The sequence below is a fragment of the Volvox carteri genome (assembly GCF_000143455.1).
Source record: "Volvox carteri f. nagariensis unplaced genomic scaffold VOLCAscaffold_17, whole genome shotgun sequence".
Taxonomy (NCBI): domain Eukaryota; kingdom Viridiplantae; phylum Chlorophyta; class Chlorophyceae; order Chlamydomonadales; family Volvocaceae; genus Volvox; species Volvox carteri.
In genome coordinates this window covers 574,944-590,860 of record NW_003307560.1, presented here as the reverse complement: position 1 = coordinate 590,860, position 15,917 = coordinate 574,944, and the positions used below count along the sequence as shown (strand labels likewise).

The window sequence follows — 15,917 nt, the reverse complement described above, 5'->3', positions numbered from 1 at the left end:
CACCACCACCACCACCACCACCACCACCAGCAAACAGTAGCGATAACGGTAAGAGAAGGAACAGCAGTGCGGTGCTCGAAGGGCCCACAGGGCTCACAGGGCGAGAAAGCACCCACCCCACCCCACCCCACCCACCCCGGCGGGGGGGACCCGCCGAGGTTCACCCTAATCCCAGCCACGCACCCGTGGTCCGCAGGTCGTCTGTGATATACCACGGCTTCAGGAAGTACGAATCGGCGGATGCAGATCCCCTGATAAGCCCAGACTAGTACAGTTAGTCTGGCACTCGGCCCCCTGAACCCGGGCTCCGGCCCCGGGCTCCGGCAACACCCCCCCCGCCCCCCTCCCGGGGGGGAGGGGGAGGACTCACCTCCAGTTGTTGTCGCTGGCGCTCGTTGTTGTGCTGCTCCTCCTCTAAGGAATGCCGTAACCTGGACAGCGGGAAAAAAGTAGGTCAGGCTGTCAAAGATAGGTAAGCGCTCTTGTCCGGTAGTAGGACCCCCTCACCTCCCCCCCCTCATCCCCCGCTCAGTGTTACTACGGGAGCTCTGTGCTTCTGTGCCTTGCAAACTCGTCTGCTTCGGCGTAACTCCCAGCGCTAAACCTAAGATTTGTGCCAATAAACCGCATCCTTGTGCTGATGCTGAAGCTTTGCTTGCAGTTCTTGCGTCCGCAAGTAACAATTTTTGGTGTGGCAAAAAGAGGACAACAAGAACGATAGGAGGTTGGTCCGCGGTGTACAATCATGGCGTCTAGACCGGACGACATGTGCGATTGCTTGCAGTATATGCGATTCCTTGCATGTGCATGTGCAAGTGCAAGTGCAAGTGGCAGAAAAGCAACACGCAGGGCCGTGTGGTGGCTGCACGCTGGAGCACTGTGCTCTGTCCGCGACCCGCCCGACCCGCCCCCTCACCCCTTCATGGCCTCTTGCAGCGCCAGCGCCCGGACATTGGCCTGCGCCGCATCCCGCTTCAGGGACTCACGTTCAGCCTGCAAGAACACGTACATTGACATGCACAGACGTACAATCGTACATACACGTACGAATACATGGTCCTTGCCTCAATGCCCACCCTTCTCTTCGTCAGCAAAACCAAACGTACAACCCCGTACGACGAGATGAAGTAACCTGGATAAGGTTATCCAGCCGCAGTAAAAGACCGGGGGTTAGCCGTCCCTCAATAGTAACGAGCCCAGCACGAGCATGAGTAACGAACCTCGCCCAGCACCAGTACCAGCATCAGCACACCAGTACAAACAGCCTTCCCAACCAAAATTTGACAGCACCAGCACACCAGGCCAGGCTGAAAAGGCCTCGTAAGATGCTGGCAGAGCGCCCAGCTACTACGCTTGGGAACATGAGCGGCTTCTCCAGGAGTGACAACTCTCCTCATTCGAAAAAAGTTCTGTATTGGATTGTCATCATCCGCTGACATGCTTTAGGTTACAAGTGTGCAGGTTTCAAGGTATCAGTTCCGTACAAAAGCCGTCCGTAAAGCCGGGTCTCCTCGGGGGTTCAATAGCCGTCATGGTGGAGCCGGGTGAGGACGTTGACGTTAGCCTCTCCCGCTAGCCTATGACTGCGTGCCTGAGCGCGATGTGCCGCCTCATGGCCTCCCAGGCCTCCGAGAGAACTCCTTCCGCCATAACAATACGCAATACGCATTTGAGCCCTTAGCATAAAATCTTCGAAGGTGTAGGCTGGTGGGCATTGACAAAAGACATGCACCAGCTCGCCCTTGACCACTCTGTCACCAGCACCAGCACCAGTACCAGCCAACTCCCGCCACGCGGGGCCCCCAGCAGGCCAAGCAGCAATTCAGACCACCTCATGCCGAATTCCCCCCCTACACAAACACACACACACACACACGCACACACTGACCTCCAGCTCCGCCACCATGGCCGGCAGCTTCTTCAGCCCCTCCAGCTGCTTCTCCAGGGAGGCACATCGGCCCCGGCTCTCCTCCAGCTGCACCCCGAGGCTCACGCTGGTGGCCTGCTCGGCTGCTAGCGTGGTCTGAATCTGAGGGCGTGTGAGGGGGAGTCGGAGCGGCGGAAGGTGGAGGGATAATACGCAGATGGCAGGGGGGACAGGTGCCGGCGCCCAATGGAAAGATGGGAAAGGAGCCGAATGGAAGCGAATGCGATCCGACAAGGGATGGAAACAGAGTCTGGATAAGGGAGGGAGAACAAAGAGTCCACGACGAAGCTTGAAGGTTGGCACGCTAATGGGGATCAGTGTGTGTGTATGTGTGTGTGTATGTGTATGTGTGTGTGTATGTGTATGTGTGTGTGTGTGTGCGTGTGTGTGTGTGCGTGTTTTGGACCCTGGGCAGGGGCCTTGTGGGATTGCGACCCAAGGGGCCGCATGTTGATGGCGCCGGAATGTGGTGCAGTGGTAATAGGACGATAGATAGTAACGGGCATAGGTGGCACGGAATGCGGAGTGTTGATTTCTTCCTGGTTGTGCGATCAACAGCAGCTGGATGGCTAGGACGACGTCCCTGGTCCCTGGTCGAACACAAGCACGTGCGCGGTACGAAGAACGAGGAGGGTGCGAGGAAAGTGAACGAGGAATGCGCCACAGGCCCCATGCAGCGAGAGTGTTGATTGCTACTACCCTAAGTACTTTTGGCACACACGGACCTCGTCTGCTTTCTGTGGGTTGTTCCAGCGATGTGTAGATCCCACCCGTTCAAGCGAAACCCAGCAGGTCCACGCAAAATGGCTGGCAGCGTTCTAGCCACACGTAACCCTTGTTTACAGCCCCACTTCCCAATTGCACGCGCGATCCGTTGAAGCGCGAGCTGACCCGAAACGGGCCATTTCAGGTGGGCCCTGGCGCGGCCCTCATCGCACCTGCTCAAGCTCCTGTTGCTTGAGCTGCATGAGTCGAGATATACTTTCATAGTTACGTTGAACTGAAATGAGCGCAAGGGTCTTTTCTCGCAGCTCTTCGGCTAGAGGGTCTTCCGGCCTGTCGTTGCTGCCGCCCCGGCGCTGCATCGCGGTCCGCAGCTCCGGACGGTCGTGACCAAATCGACGCCCAGTACAGCTGGTAACAAAACGGCGATATAGCTACTGGTATGTAAGGCTAAAAGGAAGGTAGACCTGTCTGCATCCGCTCCTCAGGCCCGCTGCCCGTGTTAAATAAGGGAACCTCATGGCGAATGAGAGGTAGTTTCAGACGTTCCATAAAACCTTAATATCATGTGCGCATGCCCGTATTATTTCCTGTCCGCAAACCGGAGCTAAATTTGAGCAGGGACTCAAAACCTTCGGTGTATAAAGCACTTAACAGTTACAGCTCAGCAAAGCGCACGTATGACCTATCACGGATAACAGTTATAGGAAGGTCCTGGCCAAGGCAACAGGTCAAGGGCGTTGGAAACAAGACGTACGATAGCTGGTAGGGCATGACCTTGCTCCAGTGAAACCACCAGCAAAAGAGTGCACAGAACGCCAGAATGTCAAAATCATCGTACGCAGTAATTGACGGTACTGGTTTGCAATCTGCTGGGCAGGGTGTACCGTGCACCATGACCAGTACAGGTACGGATTGCTGTTCTCTGGGTTAAAACTTACGAACGGAGTACAGGGCTGTTTTTCCTACGTAGACTAAATATATAGGTGCTGACAGCCACTACTGTCGGCGTTCGCGAAGGATTCTTCCACGTACTGGGAATCCAAGAGGTTACACAACCCACGTCAGCTCTTAGGTGCGATCCTGCTCGGAAGAACCCTTGCCTGACTGCAAATAGACGCCTGCGCCGTTGCCAATCCCATCCAAGAACATCTGTGAGAGACGCAGCTGTCATGCCGTGAGCCACGTGCATTGATGCAGGCCTCCGTTCCTGCCCACCCAAGACTGTGCCTATGCGCCATCCGCGATAACCGAGGAGATGATCTTCCCCCGAGCAGACTGCAGGGCAAGGGAAAACAGTCTCCACGCTAACCTCCCTGCTGTTTCCCCAAAAGATGGCTTGTTGTGGAACGACAGTGGACGATTAGAGAGGTTAGGAGTGGGACATGACAGTTCGGGTGTGTGTTGGGGGCTCGAAAGCGTGATCGACTAGTTCAGCCACAGCACCCAAGCGCTTCAGCATTAGAATAGGCGGACAGGCCGGCCAGTCCATCAGTAAGGTTCATACATGACAGGCTGCTATTAATCGGCGCTCGGGTTTTATCATTGCGGAAAAAGAAAACAGACAAATTAGCAGAATTGTTAAATTATTGAGAGCGGAATGAGTACGCGTAACCTGGTACGAATGAGTACGAATGGATTGAGGCATTTGGAAGACGGGTTGAAACTGCTGTTTAGGTATATGCGGTCAGGGCTGAAGGACATTGTTTTCGTGCAGCGAAGTTGCCGTACTTGCGAGTCCGTCGTGCGTCTTCTAGCCACTATTGCTCGCTGAAGCCTCGGAACTAAATTGTACCTGAGGGTCGAGTAGATGGTTTCCTCGGGGCAGGGGAGGAGGCTTTGCACCCTGGGTGCGTGCGGCCGCTCCGTAGCAGCACACCCAGCGCGGGGCCTCGGGCTTCTCAGGAAATGCCACGGCAGACCTATCGGCGCATTATCCCCTTTTCCTCTATCTTCACACGTTCTGTGCACCTCAGCGGATAGCGAACTTAGGGTGGGCTGCTGGGCTCTTCACCAGCATGACTGTACCTGGCGCCCGGTACTTTGGAATGTGCAGACGGGAGCATAGAATCCAAGGGGTTCCATACTTGTTGTAACGGTAGTGGATAGGTCCATCACCGGAAAAACTAAAGCCTGCTACTCTATCCTGAGGTGCTACTCACTTGGCGAATGTACTTCGCAAAGCTTAGATGGGCGGAACCGGGTAGGCGGCACACTAAGATGGCCTAGGATGGGGCTGCTATCCCGTTGGACACATAAACGGGTTGCGCACTTGTACTCAGTGGCCAGAACGGGACCCCTGCAGCGTTACTTGCAAATTTTGCTGCCAATAAATGCCTGACATCGGGTTACAGTAAACTGGTTTATATGTTGCGACAGAATATTGCGCCTGGGATTTATAGGACGGCTGCCGTACAGTTGGACCAGGCCCTACTTTTCCAAGGGGTCATTGAACTGGTTACAACTTGTCCTTTCAATGAAGTGTATTCGTTGGGTGGCGTTCTGCTCGCTTCCTGCTGAAAACGCTAGCGGATATATGCCCTCCTCATATATTTCAGCTTTCCTGTTTTACCAATCTTCATTGCGATAGGTTACGTTGCATCATTTTACATACACCGATGACCGCCACGTGGCTGACCGCCACCGGCGAGACACTACGCGTGCGAGAAGTATGGGAAGACAATTTGGAGGCGGAGTTCACCCTCATCCGCGACTTTGTAGACCAGTATCCTTATGTGGCCATGGACACAGAGTTTCCGGGGGTGGTGGCCAAGCCCCTGGGCCCATTCAAGAGCAGCCGGGAGTATCTCTACCGGGCGCTCAAGATGAACGTAGATATGCTTAAGCTGATTCAGCTGGGCCTGACATTTACGGATGCAAAGGGGAACCTGCCGCGTGCGAACGGAGAGCTGTGCGTTTGGCAGTTCAACTTTAAGGGGTTCCGTCTTGCGGACGATGTCTATGCACAGGACAGCATTGAGCTGCTTAAACAATCGGGCATCGACTTTGCTACACATGAGGCGAAAGGCATTGACGTGCACCGTTTTGGGGAACTGCTCATGACGTCTGGTATCGTTCTCAACGATGACGTGCGATGGATTACCTTCCACAGCAACTACGACTTTGGGTACCTCTTGAAAATCCTGACCTGCCAGCCGCTGCCCCAGTCTGAGCAGGAGTTTTTTGAGCTCTTGAACATCTACTTCCCCAACATCTTTGACATCAAGTATCTCATGCGGTACTGCGACAATCTCCACGGCGGGCTTAACAAGCTGGCCGAGATGCTGGAAGTTCAACGTATTGGGCCTCAGCACCAGGCCGGCTCGGACAGCCTCCTTACCTCGTTCACCTTCATCAAACTGGCCAACAAATTCTTTCAGGGAATCGAAGGCGCGTCCAAGCACATGGGGGTTTTGTTCGGCTTGGGTAAGTGGGGAAGGACCAGGACCCTACGGCCTGGGAAAGACTCGGTTTGGAGGGCAGACGAGGGGATGGCGCGATGCAGAGAAAGCTCACATGAGCTTGAGGTTAATGCAGACACTCATGCGGCAAAAGGGCTGAAAAGATCTCTTCGGGTTTAAAATTAAACGGGACGACGGGTTTCCGCGGAAGGAAGATTGGAAGGAAGCTTACGAGGGCAACCGCAGGCATATCCTCGAGACTGAAGGAGGGAGGACCTGCGGGTACGGGCGCCATCCAGGTTTTTGCGTGCCTCCTCCTCTTTGATGCAGAGGTTGAGCACTTCGTTTTTAAGAGCTTATGTCACCAGATGCGGCGTCCTGTGGGCTATTGCAGTACCCTTGCACCTTCCCCCCTAGGCGGGGGCCCCCGGTTGGGAGCCTCGCCCTGGAGATGAACCCCAAGCCGTGGTAGCACACGCGGACATGTTTCGCGACGACCCACATGCCTAAAACCACCTGTCCCCCACGCGCAATCCCCCCGGTCCTACAGGAGTTGACGGTGCGCCCGAATCTAAGGGGCAAGACAACGGATCTTGACCTGGATGCCGTACCTTTCAGCTGCGGTTTGCCCTTGTTGCCGCCAGCATACCATGTGGACCCATTTGCCTTCTGGCCGCTAAATGGCGGCGGCGGTGGTGGTATCACCACTACCTTACTGGCGAGTTCGATTAGTGCAGGGTCGTTCTTCCCGAATCGTGAAGAGGCACGCTGGTGGCTGATGGAATCATGAGCATGGCATGCTTGCAACCCAGCAACCCACGCCGTGTGGCGATGAGGGTGGGGGTGTACATGCAGTCCGGTGACGTAGACCAGTGACGTGGACCGATGACGTGGACCGATGACGTGGACCGCTCTGGGCGGCTGCTGCAGAGTTTTGGAGCCGCCGTGAGGGGCTGTGAGGGGGCGGAGGCTGCAGCGTGCTAACCCTGGCCCACAACCCTGAGCACGGCTGGAGGCGGGTACTTCCTGTGTTCTCTGTGTGCGTGTGTGTGTGTGTGTGTGGTTGAGTCATCACATTCCGTGCATTCCGCCTGTAACGAGATGAGATGAACATGTTTGGGGCTCGTGTGTGGCCGGTCTGAGATGACTTTCCGTCCCTTTTGTACAATACTTCTTTCATACCCTTTTGTTGTTGTTGTTGGCCGACTAATTGACTCTCTCGCCGGACATGACTGTTTGATCGACTGGCCGACTGATCGGCTATTGTGGAAGCGGGCGGCTTGCTGCCCCGCCCAGCTCTTTTGAGACGTCTTTACTCGCTGACTAGACTATAAAAGTGCGCGGTTTCTGGAAAGGCTGCTTTGTAGCTTTCCGTCGATGAAGCCCGTTCACTTCCATGTCTTCATGGCGTGTGGCAATGGTGTCTTGGACTAGAGAGCGGAGGAGTGGAACCCCCTCTCGCATGTGAGGTAGATAGGTATAGATAGGATAGCCATGCAGACAGCTTTTGCGCAACTTTAAGGCCTTTGGTGTTTGGTAGCCGCTCGCCAGTCTCACCCATGTACCTAAGTATGTAGAAGCTGAACATCTTGACCGCCCTGCTGATATTGTCCTGAGCCGCGATCCTGGAAGCGACACGAGAGGGTAATCACACCGTTGTCCATGAATCATGGTTCACACTTGCGCAGCAAGATGTGCTGGTAACTCAGGGTAACTGGTCAAGGTGCCGTCCATGAAGGGGCAGCACGGTCGGCGTTCAGCCGGTCGTCACACTGTGCTGGTGCACAGTTTGGATTGGCGTGGGGTGGATTGGCCAGGGCTGAGGTGGGCTGCTGCCATTTCGCCCTGACCTCCACCACCATGGCTCAATCCATCTGTGATGCGTAATCCAATAGCCAACGCGCGCATATCTCCTTTGGAGGAATACTGGCGCAAGCTGGGGACTTGCCGGTATTTGGCTGACATGTTGGCATTGGTGGATGACCCGCCATTCCTGTAATCTAGATGTACCTGCACCTCCGGCGCGGTGGCTACTACTGCATTGCTATTGCCCGCGCTCCACCAGCGAAGCACCATTCTGCAGTATGGGCTGTAGGTCGTACACTGTGCTTTGTGGTAGAGGCACAGGTGGGGTCCACAGCGTTTGAGCAAGTGGAAGGGAAGCCAGACGCTGCAGCATGGGACATGGCGTACACCGCGTGCTAACCAGCCTTGATGCGAAGACGGAGGAGTCTCTAGGACGTCCTGCTCGCGCCAGGGAGCCTTGCATCGGGAGCCCTGACCGGAAGCTGCCCAGCCTGGATCCGGAAAATCCAGATCCAGATTTAAGCCGGATCCAGATCTATTTACGGCCTCTCCAACGCAGTCGCCGCTCATCTTGGCGGTATGATTTCCTCACTCTACACCCCGAGATGAAGTGCCCACTCGGTGAAACTGCCGTAAGGGGATGAGCAGTGCCGGGGCCATTGACCAAGGGGGCTCTTACGTACCGGAGAGTCCATTCCATCAATGGATTGTCGCTGTGGTCGTGACGACTGGAGATACGGTTTAGGCCATGCTGGTTGAGACATAAGGCATACACAGACGGTTTTTTTTTAAGTTCCTGGTTCTCGCGTGGATGTTGCGTGTTTCCCTATAGGGCGGGGCCCCGCATGGGCCCCGTTTCCTTCAGACACACCCACGAAAGCCGCCTTTGGGTCTTGTCAGAGCCTGTTAAGAGTTCTGGTCTTCACTCCTACCATTTCCTAGCCCCCTTCCGGCCTTTCTCGACGGCGATGATGATAGCCTTTCTTTACAGCATGCAGATCCCGGACGCCAGTTATTGCCATCTTCAGCTGTCTTTCGCCCGCCTGCCTGCCTGTCTGTCTGTCTATCTGTCTGTCTTATGTTGTTACAGGGTGGTATAGGTTCACCAGCGGCCCCCTTTCCCGAGGCATTTCCCTGCTCTTTCTGATACGAGAAAGCACTTAGAGGGTGCCGACCAGGATGATGATGCAGTAGGTCTGGCTGAGGATGCGGGGGATGAGAGTGCTGAGAATGCGGGGGATGAGAGTGCTGAGGATGCGGGGGATGAGAGTGCTGAGGATGCGGGGGATGAGAGTGCTGAGGATGCGGGGGATGAGAGTGCCGAGGATGCGGGGGATGAGAGTGCTGAGGATGCGGGGGATGAGAGTGCTGAGGATGCGGGGGATGAGAGTGCTGAGGATGCGGGGGATGAGAGTGCCGAGGATGCGGGGGATGAGAGTGCTGAGAATGCGGGGGATGAGAGTGCTGAGGATGCGGGGGATGAGAGTGCTGAGGATGCGGGGGATGAGAGTGCTGAGGATGCGGGGGATGAGAGTGCCGAGGATGCGGGGGATGAGAGTGCTGAGGATGCGGGGGATGAGAGTGCCGAGGATGCGGGGGATGAGAGTGCTGAGGATGCGGGGGATGAGAGTGCTGAGAATGCGGGGGATGAGAGTGCCGAGAATGCGGGGGATGAGAGTGCTGAGGATGCGGGGGATGAGAGTGCCGAGGATGCGGGGGATGAGAGTGCTGAGGATGCGGGGGATGAGAGTGCCGAGGATGCGGGGGATGAGAGTGCTGAGGATGCGGGGGATGAGAGTGCCGAGGATGCGGGGGAGCAGGTGGCCGATGCCGATGCATCTGTGGGGGAGACATCAAACCCTCCAGTTGCATCGACATCAGGCCTCCGGAGAAGTACTAGGGAACGTAAGGCTCCCGAGCGACTGATCGCAGCGGCAGCTACCCTTCCACCCAATCCCACGTCATTTCAAGAAGCCATCAAGTCAACGCAGCCACATGTGGGAGGCAATGGAGGAGGAAATCGCATTGCTGCACCGGCTAGACACTTGGCATTTAGAGCACCCGCCCCGGACGCCAACATTGTACCAGGCCGTTGGGTCTATAAAGTAAAGACTGGTGCCGATGGCGAGGTAGAACGTTATAAAAGCGCGTTTTGTTGCAAAAGGGTATATGCAAGTAGAGGGCGTGGACTATGATGAAGTTTTTGCTCCAACAAGCAATCATGCTACCGTACGCGCCTTCCTCGCCAAAGCTGCAGCCAAAGGATTTGAGGTCCACCATCTCGACGTCCGCACAGCATTTTTGCATGGCCATTTGGATGAGGTGGTTTACGTTGATCAGCCCGAAGGTTTTGTGACCAGCGAGCGTGGTCTAAAGTGTCGGTTGTTGAAGGTGCTGTACGGCTTTCGGCAAGCCAGCCGGGCTTGGTATGTTAAATTAGTAAATAAGCTACGGGAAATGGGTTACACGGTTTCAGATGCGGACCCCAGCCTGTTTATCAAGTATCAAGGCACTAACGTTGTTGAGCTGCTCATCCATGATGACGATCTGTTGATTGGGAGTGACTCTAAGGATCTAATAGCCCAGTCAAAGAAAGAACTGGCGAAGGACTTTGATTTGCGTGATTTAGGCGAGGTCTCGTTCTTTTTGGGGATGGAGGTTATGCGTGATAAAACCGCCGGGACCCTTATTATATCGCAGAAGAAGTATGCAGGGAACTTGTTTATTAAGTTTTTATATGATTGACGCTAAGTCCGCGGCTATTCCTGTGCAGCCGTCGTTAGTATTGCGGCGGGAGCCCGTTGATGAAGAACTGTTGCCAGGCGCCAGCAAGTTTCGATCTTTGGATGGTGGTTTAATCTACCTTGCAGTCTGTACAAGGCCTGATATTGCGCAGGCCGTCTATAAACTCGCACGTTTTATGTCGAAGCCTGCCCCTTCACATGGGAGGCTGCCAAGTCCGTCTTGCGTTACGTTAAGAGCACATTAGCGTATGGTATTGTTTATTGCGGTTCGCAGTCTTTGGTGGGGTACGCGGATTCGGACTGGGCCAGTGACCCAGATAGTTGGCGGCCACCACCGGCTACATCTTTATTCTGAAGGGGGCGCTATAAGCTATAACCTACTGTTGCTGCATCGCCGGTTGAAGCCGAGTACATGGCAACGTGGGAGGCGGTTTGGTTGTGTAAGTTGATGAGGGATTTGGGCTACGAGGTACGGGCAATTGAGATCAAGGACTATAGTCAAGGTGCTATTGCCCTGATCCGCAACCCAATCACATCGGAGCGGTCACAGCACATAGACGTGATCCACCACTTTGTTTGAGAAAAGGATAATTCGGGTAATGTGTCGTTCCAGTATTGCCCTTCTCACCATATGGTTGCAGATGTGCTAACGAAGCCGTTGGCGTTGACCAAGTTTTCGGAATTCCGACAGTGTATGGGAGTTCGTTGAGTTTTCTTCTGGGGTGCGCCAGAGTTCTGTCCGCGGGTTAGTGTTGATATCTCGTACAGAACTTATTCATATCGTAGTTTGGCGGGATACCAGTACTGTTTCTGGAGCGGACTTTCGAGGATTGCTTTGTATTTATGGCAGGGTCTTGATCTCCGCTCTAATCCCAGACCTATATAACGTATATCGAGGTGATTGCTCTGTATCCGCTGCTTGGTTTCACAAAACGACTCAGGCGTCGCGAATTCAGAGGCGTAGGCAACAGACATTTCGCAACCGGAAATTACAACAGATACAGCCCTGAGTTGTATTACAACCTTCAAAAGCTTCGCTTACGCTGACTGAGAAGATCAAGATGACACACATGAAGCGTTAGGTGACAATTGACGGCAATTTTTTAACGAACATCGAATGGCAACGCGACAGTACGCACCAGAGGTCGGCAAATCGGTTTCTACGGCTGCGGGAGGGCATAATTTCGGTCAATAAACCTAAAAAAAATTTTGGCGCCTTCCGGCGCCAAAAGAGACAGCATTTCAGGGCTCCACGTCCCGTACACATTGCAGGGGGGGCAAGGGGTTCGTTGCCCAGCAAGTTTCTGCGCCATGAAGTTAGCATCGCCCCCGAGCTATTCATCGCCGACCGCATGCGGTTGAAGCGCGGGGCGTGAAGGATATTCTCGACCTTATCGGTGATATGCGTGTAAGGTGCATCCTAGTGGAGGACTTGTACTTGGCCATCGCCCCCTTCAACATTGCATCCTCCTTCTTCAAGGACCCGACATACTCAGCTTCACAAAAAGACCTTCGTTGAACTTAAGCCGGTGATGTTTGGTACTTTAAGCCAGTCCATGTATTCACAGATCGTTGGGAAGTGAGTGAAAGGCATGGCTTGGTACAGGACCATGTATGCGCCACAAAACAGAGCCAACAAGGGATTGTCGGCAACCTCGGTCATGGCCAGGTGCTTGTCAGTTTGCTGTTGCTGCTGATCCTGCGTGTACTGGACTACAGCCGCTTTGTGGGAGTAGGAGGCCTCGTGCCGGGTGTAAGCTGAGCGATCCCAGTTCGTGCGGGAAATGGTGGCGTTACTCTCCTTATGTGTGTCGCAAAAAAACAGATGACCGTCGTCGAGCCCTGAAGTGCATAGGCCCAGCTCTTGAAATCACCACCACAAGTGTCAGTCAGCCAAATAATGTCCTCGTTGGGATTACGAGGCCGCTCAAACCCGGGGGGACACCAACGGCATCGATCTTATTGGTGGACTTGGTGCGCTTCAGTTGCAGGTTGGCGGTGGCATTGGGGGTGGCGGGGGGCAGGAGTGTTGCCGGCTGCTGTTCGGGAGCGGTGGTGTTGGGGGTGGTGGGCAGGAGAGGTGCTGGCTGCTGACTGGGACCGGTGGCGGCAGTGTTGGCTTGAGTGTGCCTTTTCTTCTGTGGAGGAAGGGCCACGGTGCTGGCGTTTCCGGAGGTGGGAGGTGGTGGTGCTGGGAAAAGTAGACCTGGAGAGCTTCACCGGCGCTGCCCGATGGCCCAAGTAACGGCTCTTCCGCCTCAATATATGTTGCTGGGGGATCAGCAGTGGCTTTACGACCGGTCAGCGTGCCGGCCAACGTGCGTTGTCGACCGCTGGAAATTTCTGCACGCGTTTCCTTCGTTCCCCGGCGAGATGCCGCGGTCAGCAGTTAAAAATACAAGCAATATGATGAAGATTATGTATAGGATAGGCCACATGGGACCAATATCTGGTATGCCAAAGTCCACAATTGACCAAGTCAAGTGCTGCGGCAGCTGCAAGTCATCGGTACAGACGCTAGAAATGTAATAATGTATCAGTGATAACCGTCACCGAATTGTGTAGAGGTGGTCGTGACATTCTTTTACAAAGTCAAACACAGAGTTCGAGTCCAGCGCGCGGCCCTACGGGCCGCAATAGAGGCTTCAATCACGTCTTTCGGTCGAATTTTGGTCATTTGGGTCCCGCAGCCGGGGCCTTAAGCCGAATTTCGGCTGCGGGTACTGTGTTACGGACCCGCAGGACCCACCGGATTTGCCGACCTCTGGTACGCACTAGTAATTGTGACTAGGCCCTTGACGGGAGGAAGTTACAGGTTAATTAGCATAATTGAATAGATTAAATTTTCTATGAAATCAGAAAATAAGCTTTCCCTCGCAGACCGACTCGGGAGCGAACAATGTTCGTACAGATCTCCGTGTGATCGAGGGCGGAGGTACAAGCAATAAGGATAGGCCCTAGGGCGGACCTTATACAGATTTTATCCAGGTGATTAGGCAAAGTCCAGCATTGTAAGAATCTAGGCAGGAAAACATGGATATCGACATGACCGTAACCAGTCGTGACATGGCTCATCGTTTGGAGACCGAAAACGGTGCATGATTTGAGCACTGATTAAATCATAGTCAAACATGGTGGGTCTTTGTTGTAAGTATTAGGATGTTTCAACTGATTGTGCCCGTAACAGCGATGACTAAGGTTCGCTGAAATTGCCGTCGGAGTCGCGAGGCGGTCTGCGGTCGTCTGCAGGGGCAAGATCATGCGAAATAAACATTACTATCAAGAGCACCTCCTTCCACCTAACGCCAGTATACACTTGGAGGCCGAGCCTTTTGCGAGCCCGTGCCTGTAGTTCTCGTTACCTACCTGTACGTGCGAATGCGCAACATAGCGCAGAGGCCAAATATTTACACTTTTGGTGATCTCTTAATTATGGTGAATACTTTGAATTTCCCCTTATTTCCATCTTGCACTGACTAGGCTACGCCCACTCTCGGACCTTTGCAAAACCTCGCGGCGTGTGTTTTTAGCGTCACAACTCGTTCAATGGTGGTCTCCCGAATTCGCAGGCCGAACTATAGAAGTCGCAGTTAGCTTTGCGCGCAAAGGAGGCCTACGAAGGACGCTCTCAACGAAGGCCCCACCCACGTATGGCACTCCCTTGCTCTAATTACTCCGGGGCCCAGGGCCACCGGGTCGAACACAGCGCAGTCAGCAACACAAATCAGCGAGCCTCCGTACAACGTGCGCGGGCGTATCTGCCCAAGTTGCTGTGTGAGGACAACTTGGACGCGGCTCTACAACTGCAGTTACCTAGCTGCGCCGTACAGGTTCACGAGGCTGATCGCCATGTGGCGGTCTGCTGCCGCGTTTGGCCGAACGGTGACGTCCACGAAAAGCCACCTATACCCCACGGCGCCGAGGGCAGTCCCACAGCCAGCAATTGCAGTACCCCCAGCTGCAGCAGCCGGGCAAGAGCATTAAGCTGCAAACCCGCGGATGAAAGCACCGAAACAAAATGTGGTGGCCTCCCGCGAACGCAACCCTACCATCCTTGTCCCGGTCATAGTCCTGTCGCTGCTACAGCCTCGGAGCAGCAGCGGGTCCCCAGCCTTGCTCTGCTACAGCAACGCCAGCAGCCGATGACATCACAGGACGTCGCCAGTGATCGACAGCGGTCGTCGCACTGCCAGCACCCGCGAGCCCGGGCCCCGTCCAGGTCCCGGACCGCGGGCTCTTGGGTCCAGGGACCCTTGTACTTGTTCACGATGCTGCTTGCGGCTTGGGTCTCCGCGGCTGCTGCTGCTGGGGCGGGGCCAGCCTCACTAAGTACGGCAGTGTCGGGTGCGAGCACGCAGTCTGTGGCGGCGGGAGAGGCCAGGGAGGAGCTGTTGGGGTTATTGCACGGAGTTCCCTTGCATGCCCCGGAGGTGTCCACTGGCGGACCACGTAACCTGATTCAGTCAATGGCACCTGACACGGTGCACAGACCCCTGCGTAGGCTGGCGTCCTACTATCCGTCCTACTACTCGTCCTGGACCTTGCCGCCGCCGCCGCCGTTGCCGGTAAGTCCCTGAGCGCGTCCTTGCCGCGGAAGGTCCAGGCCTATCCATGCCCATCCACCGTCCTTAACCTCGGCACCCGTGGTGCTGTTGGCCCAGTTGCAGGCGGCATCACCCCGTGCACCCCTCCACATCGGCCCCCCGATCTTGTTGAGCTTCAGGGCTGTCTGCATTGCCGCCGCCCCCCTTGCAGGCCACATTGCCGCCGCCCCCCTTGCAGGCCACATTGCCGCCGCCCCCCATGTCTCAAGATGCAAGCCCGCCCTTTCTTCCTCCGGATTGTCCGGAGATTCCCGAGCCCCCCTGTGAGGACGAGCCTGAAGAACCACTCCTCCCTCCGTCACCAATGTCCCTTCCACCACCTCCGCCACCTCCATCCCCGTCACCACCTCCCCCGCAACCACCTCCGCCACCTCCATCCCCATCACCACCTCCCCCGCAACCACCTCCGCCACCTCCATCCCCGTCACCACCTCCCCCGCAACCACCTCCGCCACCTCCATCCCCGTCACCACCTCCCTCGCAACCACCTCCGCCACCTCCATCCCCGTCACCACCTCCCCCGCCACAACCTCCGCTAGCTCCATCCCCGTCACCACTTCCCCCGCTACCATCTCGGCCACCTCCAAACTCGCCACCACCCCCACCACCACCTACGCCACCTCAAACCCCGCCACCTTCACCCCCGCCACCACCACCACCACCTCCAACCCCGCCACCACTCCCCCCTCCACCACCGCCGACACCTCCACCG

General features: G+C 55.5%; 2 protein-coding genes across 2 annotated transcripts in view; one reads left to right on the top strand and one right to left on the bottom strand.

Annotated features, from left to right (window-relative positions):
- The window catches only part of VOLCADRAFT_90515 (uncharacterized protein), a gene marked incomplete at both ends in the record, with an annotated part of 17,982 nt that extends 14,970 nt beyond the window's left edge, over nt 1–3,012 (bottom strand). The window contains 4 exons of the mRNA XM_002950013.1: nt 371–431; nt 917–993; nt 1,889–2,029; nt 2,866–3,012. Of these exons, the coding sequence (XP_002950059.1) occupies nt 371–431; nt 917–993; nt 1,889–2,029; nt 2,866–3,012 (426 nt within the window). The remainder of the gene's footprint in view (nt 1–370; nt 432–916; nt 994–1,888; nt 2,030–2,865) is intronic.
- A 2,118-nt stretch (nt 3,013–5,130) lies between these two features.
- On the top strand, nt 5,131–6,231 carry VOLCADRAFT_80930 (uncharacterized protein; the record flags this gene model as incomplete). Its single annotated transcript, XM_002950128.1, has 1 exon — nt 5,131–6,231. The coding sequence occupies exon 1, from the start codon at nt 5,269–5,271 to the stop codon at nt 6,229–6,231; it is 963 nt and encodes a 320-aa protein (XP_002950174.1). The 5' UTR covers nt 5,131–5,268.
- Between the last annotated feature and the right edge of the window lie 9,686 nt (nt 6,232–15,917).